A 16,538-nucleotide genomic window follows, 5' to 3' on the forward strand; every position below is an offset into this window, starting at 1 on the left:
CCCCCCTCACGGCCCCGCCCGCCCCTCACGGCCCCGCGCGCGGCTGCCGCGGCTCTCGGGCGGCCCCTGGCGGGGAGCGGGGGCAGGGGGATCCGCGGCCTCCCCTGCTCTGCCCCAGTCCCTCGCTCTCGGCCCCCCTTCCCTCTCTCGCCCCCTCCTTGTCACTCTCCCCGCCATTCTTCCCTCCCTTACTCCCTTCTTCTTCTGCTTCGTCCTTTCCTCCCTCCCTTTTTCCCTCCCTCCCCCCCTTCTTTCCTCCTTCCCTCCTTCTTCCCTCCTTCCCCGTCTCTCCGTCCCCCTCGTTCCCTCCCTCCGTCCCTCCCCGTTCCCGCCCCTCTCTCTGTCCCTCCCGTCTCTCCCTCCCTCCCGTCCTTGAGCGCGGGGTCACAGCGGCTGCCCCATCCTCTGCTCTTCCTCCGCGCCCTCCTCTTCCTCCCCGCCGCCGTTACCGGCCTGCTCGGCCCGGGGCTGCAGGTGAGCCGGGGGGGCTCGGGGGTCTCAGCTCGGCCCGGGGCTGCAGGTGAGCCGGGGGGGCTCGGGGGTCTCAGCTCGGCCCGGGGCTGCAGGTGAGCCGGGGGGCTCGGGGGTCTCAGGTGCGGGAGCGCTGCGGGGAGACCCCCCCGCGCTGCGGGACAGGGAGGGAGGGAGGGAGGGATGGGGGTCCTGGGGGGCTCAGCCCGGTTCCCCTTCCCAGTCCCCGCCGGGGATAACCCCCCTTTGGGTGCAGCTGGGGTTCTATTCACGCTTCTTTAAGCACAAATATATTAAATTAATGGCTGCGGAGCTACGAGAAAGTCACTTTCTGAGCAGTGATTGAATTAAAGAGTGTAGTCGTTCTTTCTGTTTAAGTAGTAGTGACGCAGGTTCTTATGGCCATATAAAACTCAATTATTATCTTTGTCTGACACCTAGAACGAAAAAAATCACTTCTCTGATAAACAAAGTCTCGAGTTTCTATAAGTTTTTGAGTAATAGTTTGTTATATGGTAAAAGCAAGCAGCTGGCTGGGTGACAGAAATGGGGACCAATTTCCCATTCCCAAATTTAGTATTTATCTTAGCTACTTCATGCATATTAATTATATCATATACATATACATTCTCATATATCATATACATTCTACATTCTACAGGTTTTTGCTAAGTATTTAATATATGGGTTTTCTTACAGCTAAAGCTAAAAGGGCTTATCTCTACAACCAGTCATAATTCATGCATTCTTGGACGAACAGGTGCCTAAAAAAAACATATTTTATTTTTAGGATAGTAGGGAGGTTTAGGGCCTCTCGACCCTGTAAGGGTCTGTTTTATTTCTTTAAGGGATGTAATTAAGTTTTACAATGTTTGTTTTATTTTGATGTAATCACCCATTTGTTTCACGAATCACAATTATTTATATATCACACTACTCTATATCATAAATTAAAAAACCCACATGTTGATGAAGTCCGTTATCACAAGCTGAGGACTCAACAAGTGACATAGATCAAAATCAGCTGAAAGCATTTAGGATTGATCCATTCCCAAGAACATCCCCTTTTCCTTTTCTGGGTTGGGGCAGAAGGGCAGTTTTTTGTGTACAGGACAGATAAGTACTATTTAGTCCTTAATTAACCTTTGTTTGACCTAGTTTTTTGTTTGAAATTGAGTCAGCCAAGGGGATGTTGCCCTCCCTGAGCCTTTGGCACCAGTGATCCAGAATTTCCCTTAGGATTTATTTCCATGAGTAAAGGAGGAGTTAGCTATGTTTAAATGGTGGGTGCAGGTTGTGTTATGTTCTACTTTGAACTTACATAAAGACCTGATTTATAAGCTGTTCCTTTTGCTCTTTTCCCAAATAACCCCGAAGCACTGGAATTGCTGACGGAGGGAAATACTGACCACTATTGATCTGTTCTCAGTTCCAGGTTTCCAGCCTCACCTGGCACCAGTGAAGGAGTTTGGCCTCTGCTGGGGTACAAGAGCTGGTCTAAATGAATGTATAACCTGAACACTGCTACAGATGTTGCTGGGAAGTACCAAAACCGTGCTGTGATGACATCCTTTGGGAATGTTCCAGGTTGTACATGCTGAGGCACTGGGATCCATGGGAGTGGGAAATTCAGAGAGTGCTGAATGTAGGTACAGAGGGGAAAAGGGAAGGGTTTGTTTCAGCAGTTACCCCTCAGTATAAAGGGTATTTCCAGTTTACCCTGCTCTGAGTTTGCTGATAGGCAATAAGGGCAATAAAATAATTAATCAAAAAAATGAAAGAAAGGCAGTAAAAATGCTTTGTGGGAATTCTGCACTGCAAAACAAACCCGTGCTGCCGTTGTAGGAGAAAACTATAGTATGAATTAATTTTCTATTGTAATATGACTTCAGTATTAATTAATTAGAAGTGCAGATTAATGGTGTTAAGCTGAAGGAGGGTAGGGTTAGGTGGGATATTGGGAAGGAATTCCTGGCTGGGAGGGTGGGGAGGCCCTGGCCCAGGTTGCCCAGAGAAGCTGTGGCTGCCCCTGGATCCCTGGAAGTGTCCAAGGCCAGGTTGGACGGGGCTTGGAGCACCCTGGGCTGGTGGAAGGTGTCCCTGCCCATGGCAGGGGGATGGAATGAGATGATTTTTAAGGTCCTTTCCAACCCAAGTTCTCTTGTGATTCCATGATTCTATGATACCATAAAGATAAGACATAAATCCTGCTTTAAAAAAGCATATTTAACACAGTTCAAACACAAATGTGTTTGTAGGCTGTTTGTAATGTAGCTGCACCTGAAGAAATCCCCAGTGTCTCTGTGCCATGCTGACCAACACCATGGGGCACCGTTTCCTGGGACAGGGAGCCGTGATCCCAAGGAAGCTGAAGCCGTTTCTCTGCAGGATGTTGTCGGGTTACAAACCCAAAGGCGACGTCAGGGACTCTTACAAAATCCTGGAGCTTGAGGAAGGGTGTTCCCTCGATGAGGTGAGGAACTCCTACCGAACCCTCGCCAAAAAGTACCACCCCGACAGCAGCTCCAGCGCGGCCGACCCCGCCGCCTTCATCAGGGTGGAGGAGGCCTACAGGGTTGTGCTCAACGACGTGGCAGCCAAGCAGAAACCCGGCGAGGACAGCGAAGAGGAGGAAGACCAGTTCAAATCCAAGTCCCTGCAGCACAGGCACTACTTGAGTTTTGAAGGCGTCGGCATCGGCACGCCGAGCCAGAGGGAGAAGCAGTACATGCAGTTCCGAGTGGACCGCGCCACGGAGCAGGTGCTGGAGTACCGGCAGCACAGGCTCGGGAGCAGCTACCCTGAGACTGACCTGATGAGAGCCAAGGATGTGAGGGAGAGCAAGAAGGTGAAAATAACTCAAGCGGTGGAACGGCTGGTGGAGGACCTCATCCAGGAATCCATGGCCAAAGGAGACTTCGACAACCTCCGGGGCAAAGGAAAACCTCTGCAGAAGTTCTCAGACTGTCCCCACATCGACCCCATGACCCACAACCTCAACAGGATCCTGATTGACAACGGGTACCAGCCCGAGTGGATCCTGCTGCAGAAGGAGATCCGGGAGACCATCGAGGGGCTGAGGAAGAGCGTGGTGGCCGCGAGGAGGAAGCTGGGAGAGCCCATGACGCCGCTGGAGCAGAAGCAGTGGAGTCGGATCTGCGAGCAGTTCGTGGAAGACATCAGGAAACTAAACAAGAGAGTTGACAACTTCAACCTGGTCGTGCCCATTCTGAGCAGGCAGATGGTGCATTTCAGCCCAGAGAAGGAAATCGTTCGAGCACAAAAGACTTACGAGGCTCTGGTGGAAAAGGCTTCTCATCCAGACACGAAGGAGAGCCCAGGGGAAGATGGTAAAAGGTTTGGGTGGAAGTATTCTCTGTTTAAGTGGTTAAACTTTACAGTGAAATAATTTAATACTAATTCCTGTCTCTTGTGAAGATTTTGAATGCACTTTATTAATGAAATGTTGCACTCTAGAAATTTTGGGTACACTAAAAATGTCAAATCCACACTGTTACAGCAGTTAAAAGAAATTTGGTTGTCGGATGGGCATTTGCATTACAAATAATGAATTTATTTTTAAATATTATTAAAGGAAATGTGCCAGTTTGGGCTGTGGTAGAGTTAATTTTTGTCACTGAGCAGCGGCCTTTTTCTGCCCCTCATACCTCCCCTGTGCTCTGGGTTAAAGCCATTACTCTCTTTCAGGTCATTTTACTTCTGCTTAAATCCAAATTAATGCTTCGCTTTAGCACAGAGTGTAATCACTCTTACAGTCTGTTATCTCTTCAAAAGGGAAAATTGAAGCATAGGAAAAACACATTAAAAGATAAAGTGGCAGCAGAAGTCTTGCTGTGCTGTGTTAGTTTGACCTTTGTATTTAAATACTTACAGCTCATGAATTGTTGGCAGGTTCAATGCACATGTTTTAAAAGTCCATTCATCTATTTAAGGTTAAATTAAATGGCCCTGAAGGGAGGGTTCTGGGTGTCTTCTGAGGGGCTTGGGCTGTACATGTGCAGAAGTCCATTTTTGGATCTTTAACATGGAAACAGGTCTTGGAAATTTATTTGTTGGTGAACACTCTGGGTCTTTCAAGCTTCCCTGTTACAGTGAATTAGTCATGACAAGATTTAGGAAGGAATTCCTGGCTGGGAGGGTGGGGAGGCCCTGGCCCAGGTTGCCCAGAGAAGCTGTGGCTGCCCCTGGATCCCTGGAAGTGTCCAAGGCCAGGTTGGACGGGGCTTGGAGCAGCCTGGGCTGGTGGAAGGTGTCCCTGCCCATGGCAGGGGTGGCACTGGATGCCCCGTCCAACCTGGCCTTGGACACTTCCAGGGATCCAGGGGCAGCCACAGCTTCTCTGGGCAACCTGGGCCAGGGCCTCCCCACCCTCACAGGGAAGAATTCTTTCCCAATATCCTCTGGCAGTGGGAAGCCATTCCTGCTTTTCCTGTCCCTCCATCCCTTATCCCCAGTCCCTCTCCAGCTCTCCTGGAGCCCCTTTAGGCCCTGGAAGGGACTCTGAGGTCTCCCTGGAGCCTTCTCTTCTCCAGGCTGAGCCCCCTCAGCTCTCCCAGCCTGGCTCCAACAGTTGTGTGATCGAATGTCTGTTTATTTGAATACTTTATTTTTGTTTAGAATGAAAACTGTAAATTAAACATACTTTTCTGGAAGTCCTTTGACATAATATTCCTTAAAAGATTGCATTTAGCTTTTCATTATGATCTGCAGGAATTGGATCTGAATTACTGTTTAAACCACTCCAGTGGGAGATTTAAAGAGCAAATCGAATTCATTGCACAAGATAAAACAGAAATGAGTTTCCAGCCCTGCTGGAAAACAGTTTGGCTCTTGATGAAGTGAAGCATCAGCAGTTTCAATATTGAAGTTGCTGTAATGGATGAATCAGCAGAGTGGGGGATTTTTATGTTCTTATTCAGACTCCTCAGGTTTAAGTGGAGTAGGTGTGACCTGACTCCAGCACTTTAAATCAGCCTGACACTGTTGTCATCAAAACTGCCAGGCACAAAAATCCACTTCTTCGACATTTATGATGATGATGGAAAAATAATTTACATTTCTGTTTTCCCCAGGTGTGTGGAGGAGTACATTTTTGCAGGGCTGGTCTATAATTTTGTTGCTCTGAGCTCACAAAATCTTCAGAGCAGTGTTTAGTAAATCCTGCTAGAACAAGTATTCAGTAAATCCTTCTAGAACAAGGAATACCAACTGCTGTGGAAGAAAAAGCTAGGAGAGAACAGCCTTCAGAAGGAATTTTTCGAGCTTCCACAGACTGTGAATTTGAATTTGATGAATGTTATTTTAGCATTGACCTCAAAAGGGTGAAATCACTGCTATTTCCAGAACCAGACATATTGACTGTTCCCAGAACGTCCACGTGTTGGTTCAGTGACCTTACAGCTTGTGGTTTGAAAGGCTTCACTGGGTGATATCTTAATATGAAGATAATGATGGTTTGTGTAAGATATATAAGATATATTAATTGAAGTATCCGTTTTTCTCAGGGTGAAGAATTTCTTTCTTGCCCAACAATCTGATGGCTTTTCAAGCACTGTTAGTGAGCTAATTATCCATGCCAGTGCTTTCCAAGGAAAGGAAGTGAGAGGACAAGGGGGAATAGTTTAAAACTGAAAGAGAGCTTTAGATTCGATTTTTGGGAAGAAATTCTTCTGTTCTGTAGACATTGTAAATGTCAAGGCCTGCTGAGGATCCCTTTGTTTCAGAGTAATTACATCTCAGGATGAATGTGGAGATACAGAGAAGGCTCCAAGGAGAAGGAGTAAAAGGAGAAGCAAGAGCAGGGAATCTTGCAAGAGAAAAAGACAAGTGGTGAATCTTTATTTTTAGTGTGAGAAACTGCCCCTCTGAGGGAACAGGGTGTGTGGTGTCTGCGGACTTGATGGAACACAGTCCATACATATAACTAGAAGGAAAAAAAAGGAGGGGAGCTGGACGAGGAGGGCTTTGAGTACAACTTAGAGTAGGATTTAGTGGGGTTTCAGTGGCATTTTGTGGGTCCACAGCTTGTTTTGTGATCTCTCTGGGCCTTTCTCACACTGTCCCTTTTCTTACTCTGTGCCCCCTGTGGCGCTGGCACAGGTTGATATTATTTATATTTGCATTCTTTATGATGCCCCATCCCTGGGAGTGTCCAAGGCCAGATTGGATGGGGTTGGAGCACCCTGGGCTGGTGGAAGGTGTCCCTGCCCATGGCAGGGGGTGGCACTGGATGGGCTTTGAGGTCCCTCCAACCCAAACCATTCCAGGATTCTTTAAATTCAGTGTCTGTGAGATGTGCCCTCTCATCTTCAGTCTGCTGACTTCAGTTCGTTTCCTTCTCACAGGGCTTTTATTCAACATCCATTTTCTGTCACGTATTTGTTTTGTGGGTTTGGATGGAATATGTTCCTCGGTTAGTTTATTGATGTTTTTGTGACTCCCCTTTTGCCTGTCCCTCCCAACCCAAACCATTCCACGATTCTTTAATCCTACGAACTGCTCATTAATTCCGTTTGCTTTTATTAAACCAGTCACGGGGCTGAGGCGCAACGGCACTTTGGGGGTGAAGTTTTATCTATTCCGACACGGGAACTGCTCGAAAATATTAATGTTGGCGCTTTTGGGGGCGTGGAGGAGGGCGGGGGTTATTTCGGGCCGTGTGGGAGGTCTGTGGGCTCTGAGGGCTCTGAGGGGGGGCGGCCATGACGGGGAGGGGGCGGGGCCTGAGGGGAAAGGCGGGAGCGCGCCGGGCCCGCCCCTTCCCGCCCCGCCCTCGGGGGAGAGGGGCGGGGCTCACCGCCACATTGACCAATCGCGGCGCTCCATTCTCACCCAGCCCCGGCTGACGCGCGGCGCTCGCTTCTGATTGGCGGGCGGGCGCGTCACTCACAGGGCTCAGCGGCCGCGGGCGGAAGAGTCGCGCCCAGGAGCGGGTACGGGGGGTCGGGGCCAGGGGGAGCGGGAGCGGGGTTGGGAACGGGAAGGGGATTGGGAAGGGGAGCGGGAATGGGAATGGGAGCGAGAGAGAGAGAAGGGAGCGGGCCCGCGAGGGCGCTCCGGGCCGGCCCCGGCGCGTCCAGGTGTGTCACCGCCTGACCTCGCCCGGGGAGGCGCCGCCGGGGCCGCGCGCGGATTTCGGGCTCTGCGGGTGAGATTTGAAGGGGAAAAAAGAGGCTTACTGTGTCTAAATGGCAATTTATTTCGAGCGTTACCGTTCCTGGCAGGGCTTTGGCCGCGGCTCGGGGTCCTGCCTCGTCCCGCCCCGTCGCGGGAATGTCGCTGCCCCAGGTGCGGATTCACAGCCCCAATTGGCCGCTGGGGAACCGCAGGATTGATCTGGGCTTTTTTTTTTCTTCTCCTGCCTCTCTCAAGTCTTCAAACTTTAATAGCGCTCTTCAAGAGCCCTCGCTTTGCTCCGGGGCTGAGCATCACATTCCTGTAAAGGGATAAATCCTGGAATGGTTTGGGTGGGGAGGGACCTCAAAGCCCATCCAGTGTCACCCCTGCCATGGGCAGGGACACCTTCCACCAGCCCAGGGTGCTCCAAGCCCCGTCCAACCTGGCCTTGGGCACTCCCAGGGATGGGGCATCACAAAGAATGTAAATATAAATACCATCACTTTTTAATAATTTTGCCACACACCCTTGTTTTTGTCTAAGTTCCTTTCTTTCCTCCTTCTGTCTTTCTGTAATACTTAAAAATTAGCACAGCCCAGTGCTGTGGGATGGGGAGAAGTGAAAGTGATACTGCAGGGGATTACTGAAATAAGTGGAAAAAACACAGTGGACTGCATAGAAATGTTCACAGAAGCTCCTGAATTACTTTTCATCATCTGTGCATTTGGGCTAAAGCATATTCTGATGAGTTGCTTGTGGAAGATGCATCTTCTTCATGGAAAACTTGAGTTTTCTTCTTGACTTGTAGTTTCTTCTCTTCCTCCTTTGTATCTTTTTTTTTCTTTGGGAACAGGAGGTTCTATTCTTTCCTAACCTGATGATATTCCAGTTTTCTCTGTGCAGACTTTTTGTATTTCCTTGCAGCTGCTTTTAATATTTTATTGAAGTGGAATCAGTTCATTTTGGGAGAGAAAAGCTGATTTTTCAGGTGAAAATGTAGAGCTGCCGTTGTGTTTTCTGCCTGAATAACACACAGGTGGGTTCACCCTGAGTTCTGCCACCTGCCAAGGCTGGTTTTTACAGCTCCAGTTGTGCTCAGCCTGCTCAGTGTCTGCAGTTTGCTCTTGCAAATGCATTTTTGTTCTTTGGCCATGAGTGAGGAATGTCTCCAGGAGCAGTGGGAGAACCTGTCTGTCCTTGGAAAAGGGGAGGAGGCCCATTGTGGGAAGGGCATTGGAGGGCAGTGGATGCCAAGGGCTTTGCCTGTTTCCTCCTGTGAAGTGTGTGGGTGGAAGTTGAAGGCAGAGAGCAAGTTTTGTACCTTTATCATTGTAAGAAATTCCAGCTGAAAGGATCTGCCTCCACCAGAGGTGTCTGTTTGTGGAGCAGGATGGAATTGGGCTAAAAACTGTCCCTGTGTCCGTGTTAATCTGTGTGGGGACAAACTTCAGCCTGGTCCTGTGCTCCTGGTGGAGCCTCAGCTGGTTTGTCACGGTGAAATACAGATTATTATTATTTTCTTCTTTTGTTTCTGGGGGTGTTGGGAACTACAGATGTGGATCATGGAATGGATTGGGTTGGGAGGGACCTTAAAGTCCACTTCCACCCCTGCCATGGGCAGGGACACCTTCCACCAGCCCAGGGTGCTCCAAGCCCCGTCCAACCTGGCCTTGGACACTCCCAGGGATCCAGGGGCAGCCAGAGCTGTGTGGCTGCATAAAGGGGCTCCAGGAGAGCTGGAGAGGGACTTTGGGCAAGGGATGGAGGGACAGGACACAGGGAATGGCTTCCCACTGCCAGAGGGCAGGGATAGATGGGATATTGGGAAGGAATTCCTGGCTGGGAGGGTGGGGAGGCCCTGGCCCAGGTTGCCCAGAGAAGCTGTGGCTGCCCCTGGATCCCTGGAAGTGTCCCAGGCCAGGTTGGACGGGGCTTGGAGCAACCTGGGCTGGTGGAAGGTGTCCCTGCCCATGGCAGGGGTGGCACTGGATGGGCTTTGAGGTCCCTTCCATGATCCATATGGATCCATATTCCACACCTGTAGTTTTGTCTCCGATTCTGAAGTGAGCAAAATGCCCCTGGTTTGTCAGTGATGTTCAGGAAGCCCTCAGTGATCAGGGCAGGGGCTGTGCAGAGTGTGGTGTTTGTCAGTGGTGTTCAGGAAGCCCTCAGTGATCAGGGCAGGGGCTGTGCAGAGTGTGGTGTTTGTCAGTGGTGTTCAGGAAGCCCTCAGTGACCAGGGCAGGGGCTGTGCAGAGTGTGGTGTTTGTCAGTGGTGTTCAGGAAGCCCTCAGTGATCAGGGCAGGGGCTGTGCAGAGTGTGGTGTTTGTCAGTGGTGTTCAGGAAGCCCTCAGTGATCAGGGCAGGGGCTGTGCAGAGTGTGGTGTTTGTCAGGGATGTTCAGGAAGCCCTCAGTGGCCAGGGCAGGGGCTGTGCAGAGTGTGGTGTCCCCAGAACATTGCTCAGCACTGACTGTGCACAGTGGGAAGGGCTTTACTGGGATAAACGTGAGTCACTCTGTGGATTGGAAGTTGGCTTAATTATATCAACATTATATCCCTTGTAGCTGCCAAACCAAACAATGTCTCCTTTAAATCCCAGAAGGGAAGGGCTGGTTTTTGTGTAGTTCAGTGTCTTTGGAGTTGGAGCCATTCTGTCCCAGGGAGAAGAGTTCTTTCCTAAGTCATCCAGCCTGGGTGAGGGGAAGGGCACAGACACATCCACACTCTGAGGAGGGACAAACAGAGCCCAGATGGAGCTATTTGAAAACAAGGAAGGGCCAGATGGTTGAGCCCAGATACTGCAGAAATGAAAAATAGTGTTGGAATTGAGTGAGTGATTTTCGTGTTTAGAGTAACATCCCAACTGTGGCTTTCTGGAGCTGGGTGCAGGAGGACAGACGTTTTGATCTTATTCACAGGAGGTGACCTGTGTTTGTAATGTAGTCAAACTCTTTATTTATTCATTTTTATTCCTCTTCTTAGTGTAGAATTTCTGATTGTTGACATTAGCCAGAAATGTGGTCACCATCAGTCTGTGCTGTAACATAATCCTGAAGGACATTTGTTGTTAGTCTTTAACAAGTGGCTGGAAGTGAATTATGGAGGTTGGCAATACTAAACCCAAATAGAATGGTGCTGAAGTAGCTGTGAATTAGTTAATTAACTTTGCTTTCCTCTTCCCATATTTAAAGTTCTCTGTGACCTTCTCTCTCTGCAGCAAGACCTTCCTTACCCTTGGTATCAGTTGATTTGCTGAGTTGGTTTCTTTTTTCCCTGTGTTAGAAAGGCACTGTGTTGTATTATCTGCTAATTTGGAGACTGGAAACGTTGGTGTCTAATCCAGAATCCTTGATGTGACTTTAAGTCTTAAAGTTTTTGGGTCATGTGATGATTTTCTTTTGTAATTCTGTTGGAGGGGGGTTGTTTTTAAAAAATACCTCAGTGAAGCATCCATAGAGTTTATCATGGAATGGTTTGGGTTGGGGGGGACCTTAAAATCATCTCAACCCATGGTCAGGGAACCTCCCACTGGAAGATTCTGTGTGAAATACTCAACCCTGTCAAAGACTGTAAGACCCACTCAGGAGAGTTGTCCATCCCCAGATGTCACTGATTTATGTTTGGCTGCCTTGCAGGTGCCTGGGCCAGGGCTGTTCATGGAAAGATTGCTGTGCAGGTCCCAGAGCAGCAGGGCAGTGTGAGCTGGGAGGCCATGGCAGGGTTCCTGGACAACTTCCGCTGGCCGGAGTGCGAGTGCATCGACTGGAGCGAGCGCAGGAACGCCGTGGCCTCCATCGTGGCCGGGGTGCTGGTGAGCTGGGGCTGCCTCGGGGCTGCCACGGGGCTGCCATGGGGTGGGGTCACCTGGGGCAGCACCACGGGGAGCTGCAGCTTGGCTTCACCCTTGGGGAGGGTCCCCCTGAACTGCCCCTCGAGAGCGTCCGCGGAGCTGGGGAAGGGCCCTGGTTTGGAGCCGTGGGAGGGCACTGAGGGCACTGGGTGTGTTCAGCTGGAGCAGAGGAGGCTGAGGGGAGACCTCAGTGCAGGTCCAACTGCCTGGGCAGGGGCAGAGGAGGGGCAGGGACTGAGCTCTGCTCTGGGGGGACCAGGGACAGCACCCAGGGAATGGCTGGAGCTGTGTCAGGGCAGGGGCAGGTTGGATCTCAGCTAAAGGTTCTTCCCCCAGAGGCTGTTTGGGCACTGCCCAGGCTCCCCAGGGCAGTGGGCACAGCCCCAAGGCTGCCAGAGCTCCAGGAGGGTTTGGCTGATCCTCTGGGACACAGGGTGTGACTCTTGGGGCTGGGCCTGTGCAGGGCTGAGGGTTGGACTGGATGATCCTGATGGGTCCCTTCGAGCTCAGCATGTTGTGGGATTCTGTGAAGTGCCATTCTGTGATTCCTTAAAGTCTTGTGGGATTGCCAGCAGCGTTTTTATGAGTCCTGTGACGTTGCTGATGATGAACCATTTCTGCCCCCCTTTAAAAAAAAATTCCTCCTGGATTTTCTGCATCATTAGATCAGTTAGAACACCTCTGTTCTGCATCATCTGTACCTCATCTGTGGTTAGAGGATTCTCCTTCCTAAGGCTGCACAGGGAATTTCATAGAATTAGGGAAGGTTTGGGTCAGGAGGGACCTCAAAGCCCATCCAGTGCCACCCCTGCCATGGGCAGGGACACCTTCCACCAGCCCAGGTTGCTCCAAGCCCCCTCCAACCTGGCCTTGGACACTTCCAGGGATCCAGGGGCAGCCACAGCTTCTCTGGGCATAAAGTTATCCATACCCTGTTTTTTAATTTGATTAGAAATGTGACCAATTCCCAAACACTCCTCCAGAACTGGGAACATTGAGGTTTGTGCAGGACTTGTCCATCAGGCACTTTTAGAGTCCAACTCAGTGTCTTTCCAGGAGAGTTTGTGCTCGTTAAAACCCAGTCAACCCAGTGCTGTCCCTGAAGCCTGGCCCTGGTTTCTCTGTGCCCCTGTGCCCTGCCAGGTTGCTCACAGGGGTGTTTTGCCCCCAGTTTTTCACAGGCTGGTGGATCATGATCGACGCCGCCGTGGTTTATCCCAAGCCGGAGCAGCTCAACCACGCCTTCCACACCTGTGGGGTCTTCTCCACACTGGCCTTCTTCATGTGAGTGGGGCAGGGGGGTTCTGAGCAACTCAGCTCGAGCTGTCCAGCCCAGGTGTTACAGGACAAGTGTCCAGTGTGGACAAATCATGGGATCATGGAGTGGTTTGGGTTGGGAGGGACCTCAAAGCCCATCCAGTCCCACCCTGCCATGGGCAGGGACACCTTCCACCAGCCCAGGGTGCTCCAAGCCCCGTCCAACCTGGCCTTGGACACTTCCAGGAATGGGGAGCCCAACACTTAACTCAATACCTCAATATAAAACATTTGACTGCATTTCCCCCCCTGTTTTGAGAACATTTTTATGCCTGTTCCTTGCCCAAAACTTCCTCAAATGGGAGAGGTGATGGTCTGGCTCTTGTCATGGAGATGTAAATCTGGAAGCTTGAAAGAGAAGTAACAACTTTTATTGAATCACCCAATATTGGCAAGAAAAAAGGAGGAATTTGAGTTTGTGACTGTACAGAATGCCAAGGAATTTTTTTCCAGAATTTGTAGCTTATAACTTTGAATTGATTTTTCTAATAATCTGAATTGTATCTGCTGTTTTTGTTCCTAGGATAAATGCTGTATCCAATGCACAGGTGAGAGGAGACAGCTACAGTGATGGATGCTTAGGAAGAACAGGTAAATTAACTCTAAAAGTCCCACTGAGTTGAAGGACTGGTTATTTCTGTGTTGGGGTTTTTTCCAACTTGTGGTGAAAGAAATAACGTGAAGACAAGGAGTTAGGAGAGAATTCTGTGAATTAATTTCTTTACAGAATCAACCCTTGGAGATAAGGTCTGTCTTTATTAAAAAGGTGAACTTAGAAAAATTCAACTGCTGGATATCTTGGCTTCTTAAACTTTCCTCTGCAAATCCTGGGTGGCTGCTGGGAGAACTAAATCCCTGCCCTGGGGTGGGCTCTGGAGCAGACATTCCTTGGGAATGTGTCCCAGACTCCCTCTGTGTCACCCCCTGTGTGGTGTCCATGGGCCTGCTGTCCCCTCTGCTTCCCTTCAGAATTCCTGTCCTGTTCCCCATGTGGATCCCAGCAGCCTTTTCCATGGGATTTGTAAATGCCTCAGTGGAAATCTGGTGGGATTTGCTGATGGTTGAACTGGCCTGTGATGCTCTTTTGTGTGTCATTCATGAACCAGCTCAAGAGAAAAAGAGAATATCTTTCCTTTCCCGTGAGTGAGCAGGGGGGTTGTTTTGTCCCTGATCCAGGGTTTAACCATCACCCCAGAGCAGCTGGATTGCCTGTCCCCATGGATAACATGGATAACAGCCCCCATGTTCTCAGAGGTTCTGATCTTCCCTGCAGGTGCTCGGATCTGGCTCTTCATCGGCTTCATGCTGATGTTTGGATCCCTCATTGCTTCCATGTGGATTCTCTTTGGAGCATATGTCACACAGAGTGAGTTGGGTTCTGTTCACCTCCAGAAAAGTGCTTTTCCTGCCAGCTTTTGGCAGGAGGTCCCAAAGGGTGGAGGTGTGTGTGGTGTCTGACGAGATCCAAGCCACAGCAGCCGGGTTTGAGTCAGAGCCCCTGAGCTGTGTGCTGGACACCCCTCCCAGTGCTGAAGGACTCAATGTTTTCCCTCTGTTCCTTCCTTTGCAGACACTAATGTGTACCCTGGCTTAGCAGTGTTTTTCCAAAATGCATTAATATTTTTCAGGTAAGTTTCCTGGGCAAACTTCCCTCCTTCCAGAGGGACTCACCTGCCTCCATACATTGAGACTCCTGGAAAAAGGGTTCTTTTTCCTACTCCCTTTGCCCCAGAGCTTAAAAACAAGGTTTGATTTGCCCCTTCCCAGCCCCTGAGAGGCTCTTGCTTCCCCTCAGGCTCCTGTTAGTGCAGCTCTCTCTGCTCTCCCTGAATTTACAGCTCTGGGATGTGGATCCAGCCAGTGTTCTGGCTGAGATATTGCCAGTGTCTGTGGATCATGGCAATGATACTTTTAGCTCTGTGCTACAAATACCTTGGCATCTGTCCCAGCAGAGCCAGGTGGGAGATTCAATTGCCCCTTTCCAGACTATTTCACACCGATGGCTCAATTATCTGATAGTTGATATTACCTGTGTTTCCTTCCAGTGGCTGAGCTTGCAGTTATAAAGAGTGACAATTCCATTTTCTGAGAGCCTACTGCTGTGTTTTGTAACAGCACACTGGGTTTATTTCAGCTCATACTGTTGGGTTTCTCACATAACACTTTGAACTGAGTTGGTATCTGTAATAACTCTTTAGATGTAGAATGGATTCTGCAGTCCAGGGATCTCATTAATAGAAGACACTGAAAGCATTAAATAGTGTCAGTTCCAAGATCAGTCACTGAAAAATTTCACATCACCTCCTTTTTTTAAATTCCTGTGCTGACCCTTTTCCTTCCAGTCCCACATCAAATGCTTTGCAGGGAATGAGATCAGTGGGCTCTGGAGCAATGCCCTGGCTGGGAAATTAGGGATGCTCCTGCAGCACTTCCTAAATCTCCTAGAATCCCACAAATACCAGTTTTTCCCTTCATGAGGGCTGTGAAACTGGTTATTTTTTGTTTGAGCTTCAGCTGGCTGCCAAAGCTTCAGCCATGCATGGGAAACAAAATACAGCCACTGGCTGGAATGCAGATTCAGGGCTGTTGATTTACAGGATGAGAGTCAAGAACACTGTTAAAACTACCTTATGTATGGTCTGATTTTTATTCCTTTTGTTTTTTCCCCTCAGTACTCTGATCTACAAGTTTGGAAGGACAGAAGAGCTGTGGGGCTGAGCTCCCCCTGGGCTGGTGCATAGTTACCACGTGGTTCTCTGGATGTAGATCATTTACAGTTCTTTGTTCTTGGTTTGCTTTCCAAACCCTGGACTGAGACAAATCCCAGGCTCTGTAAGAAGCTCCTCTTCTCCCAGGACACACTTGTGAATATGTACATAGGACTGGATCTCTTCCCAAGGGAATGGCAGCCTGCCAGGCTTTCCTGCTGGAATCTTCAGCCTTCTTCCCTCCACCCCAAGGCTTTCCATCATTTCATCCCCCAAACCTCCCCCGTGCCTGAGGCTTCAGTGAACTGTCAGTGAGCAAACAGGACAAAGCCCATCCCTGGAACAGGACCAGGCCCATCCCTGGAGCAGGGGCTGTGCTGGGATAAGAGCTGATTTTAAGATTTTATATTATTGTTCAGGTGAATATAAAGTAGCTTTCTTTTTGTTTGTTTTTTTTTTTTTTTTGTAAAAGGTTATGGTTTTTAAGCAAGTCCCTACACTCGGCAGGTTCTGCATGGCAATCAAACTCCTCCTGACCTGTGATGGCTCTGGCACAAAGGACATTTGCTGGCACCACAGTCCTTGGAATTAATTTCATGCTGCTCAGTGTAAGAGATACCAATTGGTATTTAATGTATTTCCTGATATTAGAATAAAAAACTCCAACAAAATGCTGCCAGTCCTACTTCAGGAATATAAAGAACAACTGAGAGTCAGACCAACAGCTTTCAAATGGTTCTGTGATTCTGTGAAATCACACAGGTGTTGTTTTCTCCAGGGGAAGCTTTTTGCTCATAGATGAACAGTTTTCCTGCACTTTTCCCTTCTGTACCTAAAAGGTGAAAGTTCAGGTGAATGAATTCACCTGAAAGGTGAATGGGGGTATGGATTTATTTGTTGTCCACGGTCTGACCTTGAAATGATTGCCAGCTTTGGGGCTGTCCTTTGCCCCAGTTAAAATGTGCTTATCTCACGTTTCCATGATTTGAAATCCAGTTTCTTCTGTCTGGAGTGCACAGAAGGGAGGAAGAGGATGTTTTACAGCCTTGGGC

The 16,538-nt window shown here is 49.4% G+C and overlaps 2 protein-coding genes across 6 annotated transcripts; both read left to right on the forward strand.

Moving 5' to 3' along the window:
- The first annotated feature begins 48 nt into the window (after positions 1-48).
- On the forward strand, positions 49-4,080 carry DNAJC28 (DnaJ heat shock protein family (Hsp40) member C28). 3 transcript variants are annotated; one of them, XM_064647186.1, is made up of 3 exons: positions 49-474; positions 1,901-2,058; positions 2,730-4,080. In XM_064647186.1, exon 3 carries the CDS (start codon positions 2,780-2,782, stop codon positions 3,878-3,880), a length of 1,101 nt encoding a protein of 366 aa, XP_064503256.1. In that variant the 5' UTR covers positions 49-474; positions 1,901-2,058; positions 2,730-2,779; the 3' UTR covers positions 3,881-4,080. The 3 variants fall into 3 exon arrangements, with proteins under 3 accessions (XP_064503256.1, XP_064503255.1, XP_064503254.1); XM_064647185.1 differs by having other exon boundaries at positions 50-474; positions 1,901-2,116; XM_064647184.1 differs by lacking the exon at positions 49-474 and adding an exon at positions 491-566.
- A 3,238-nt stretch (positions 4,081-7,318) lies between these two features.
- Positions 7,319-16,157, forward strand: TMEM50B (transmembrane protein 50B). Of its 3 annotated transcripts, none has more exons than XM_064647190.1 (7): positions 7,319-7,424; positions 11,247-11,422; positions 12,633-12,745; positions 13,302-13,369; positions 14,052-14,144; positions 14,349-14,406; positions 15,451-16,157. In XM_064647190.1, exons 2-7 carry the CDS (start codon positions 11,324-11,326, stop codon positions 15,494-15,496), a joined length of 477 nt encoding a protein of 158 aa, XP_064503260.1. In that variant the 5' UTR covers positions 7,319-7,424; positions 11,247-11,323; the 3' UTR covers positions 15,497-16,157. The 3 variants fall into 3 exon arrangements, 2 of the variants coding, with proteins under 2 accessions (XP_064503260.1, XP_064503261.1); XM_064647191.1 differs by lacking the exon at positions 7,319-7,424 and adding an exon at positions 7,444-7,639; XR_010428697.1 differs by lacking the exon at positions 7,319-7,424 and having other exon boundaries at positions 15,451-15,905; positions 15,994-16,157.
- The last annotated feature ends 381 nt before the right edge of the window (positions 16,158-16,538 follow it).

The sequence above is a fragment of the Pseudopipra pipra genome, chromosome 2, assembly GCF_036250125.1.
Source record: "Pseudopipra pipra isolate bDixPip1 chromosome 2, bDixPip1.hap1, whole genome shotgun sequence".
Classification (NCBI taxonomy): Eukaryota; Metazoa; Chordata; class Aves; order Passeriformes; family Pipridae; genus Pseudopipra; species Pseudopipra pipra.

Coding starts and splice junctions, on each gene's coding strand:
- DNAJC28 (XM_064647186.1), top strand. CDS start 2,780: ATGCTGACCAACACCATGGGGCACCGTTTCCTGGGACAGGGAGCCGTG.
- TMEM50B (XM_064647190.1), top strand. CDS start 11,324: ATGGCAGGGTTCCTGGACAACTTCCGCTGGCCGGAGTGCGAGTGCATC. Junction 13,370..14,051: donor TGGATGCTTAGGAAGAACAG/GTAAATTAACTC, acceptor TCTTCCCTGCAG/GTGCTCGGATCTGGCTCTTC. Junction 14,407..15,450: donor AATGCATTAATATTTTTCAG/GTAAGTTTCCTG, acceptor TTTTCCCCTCAG/TACTCTGATCTACAAGTTTG.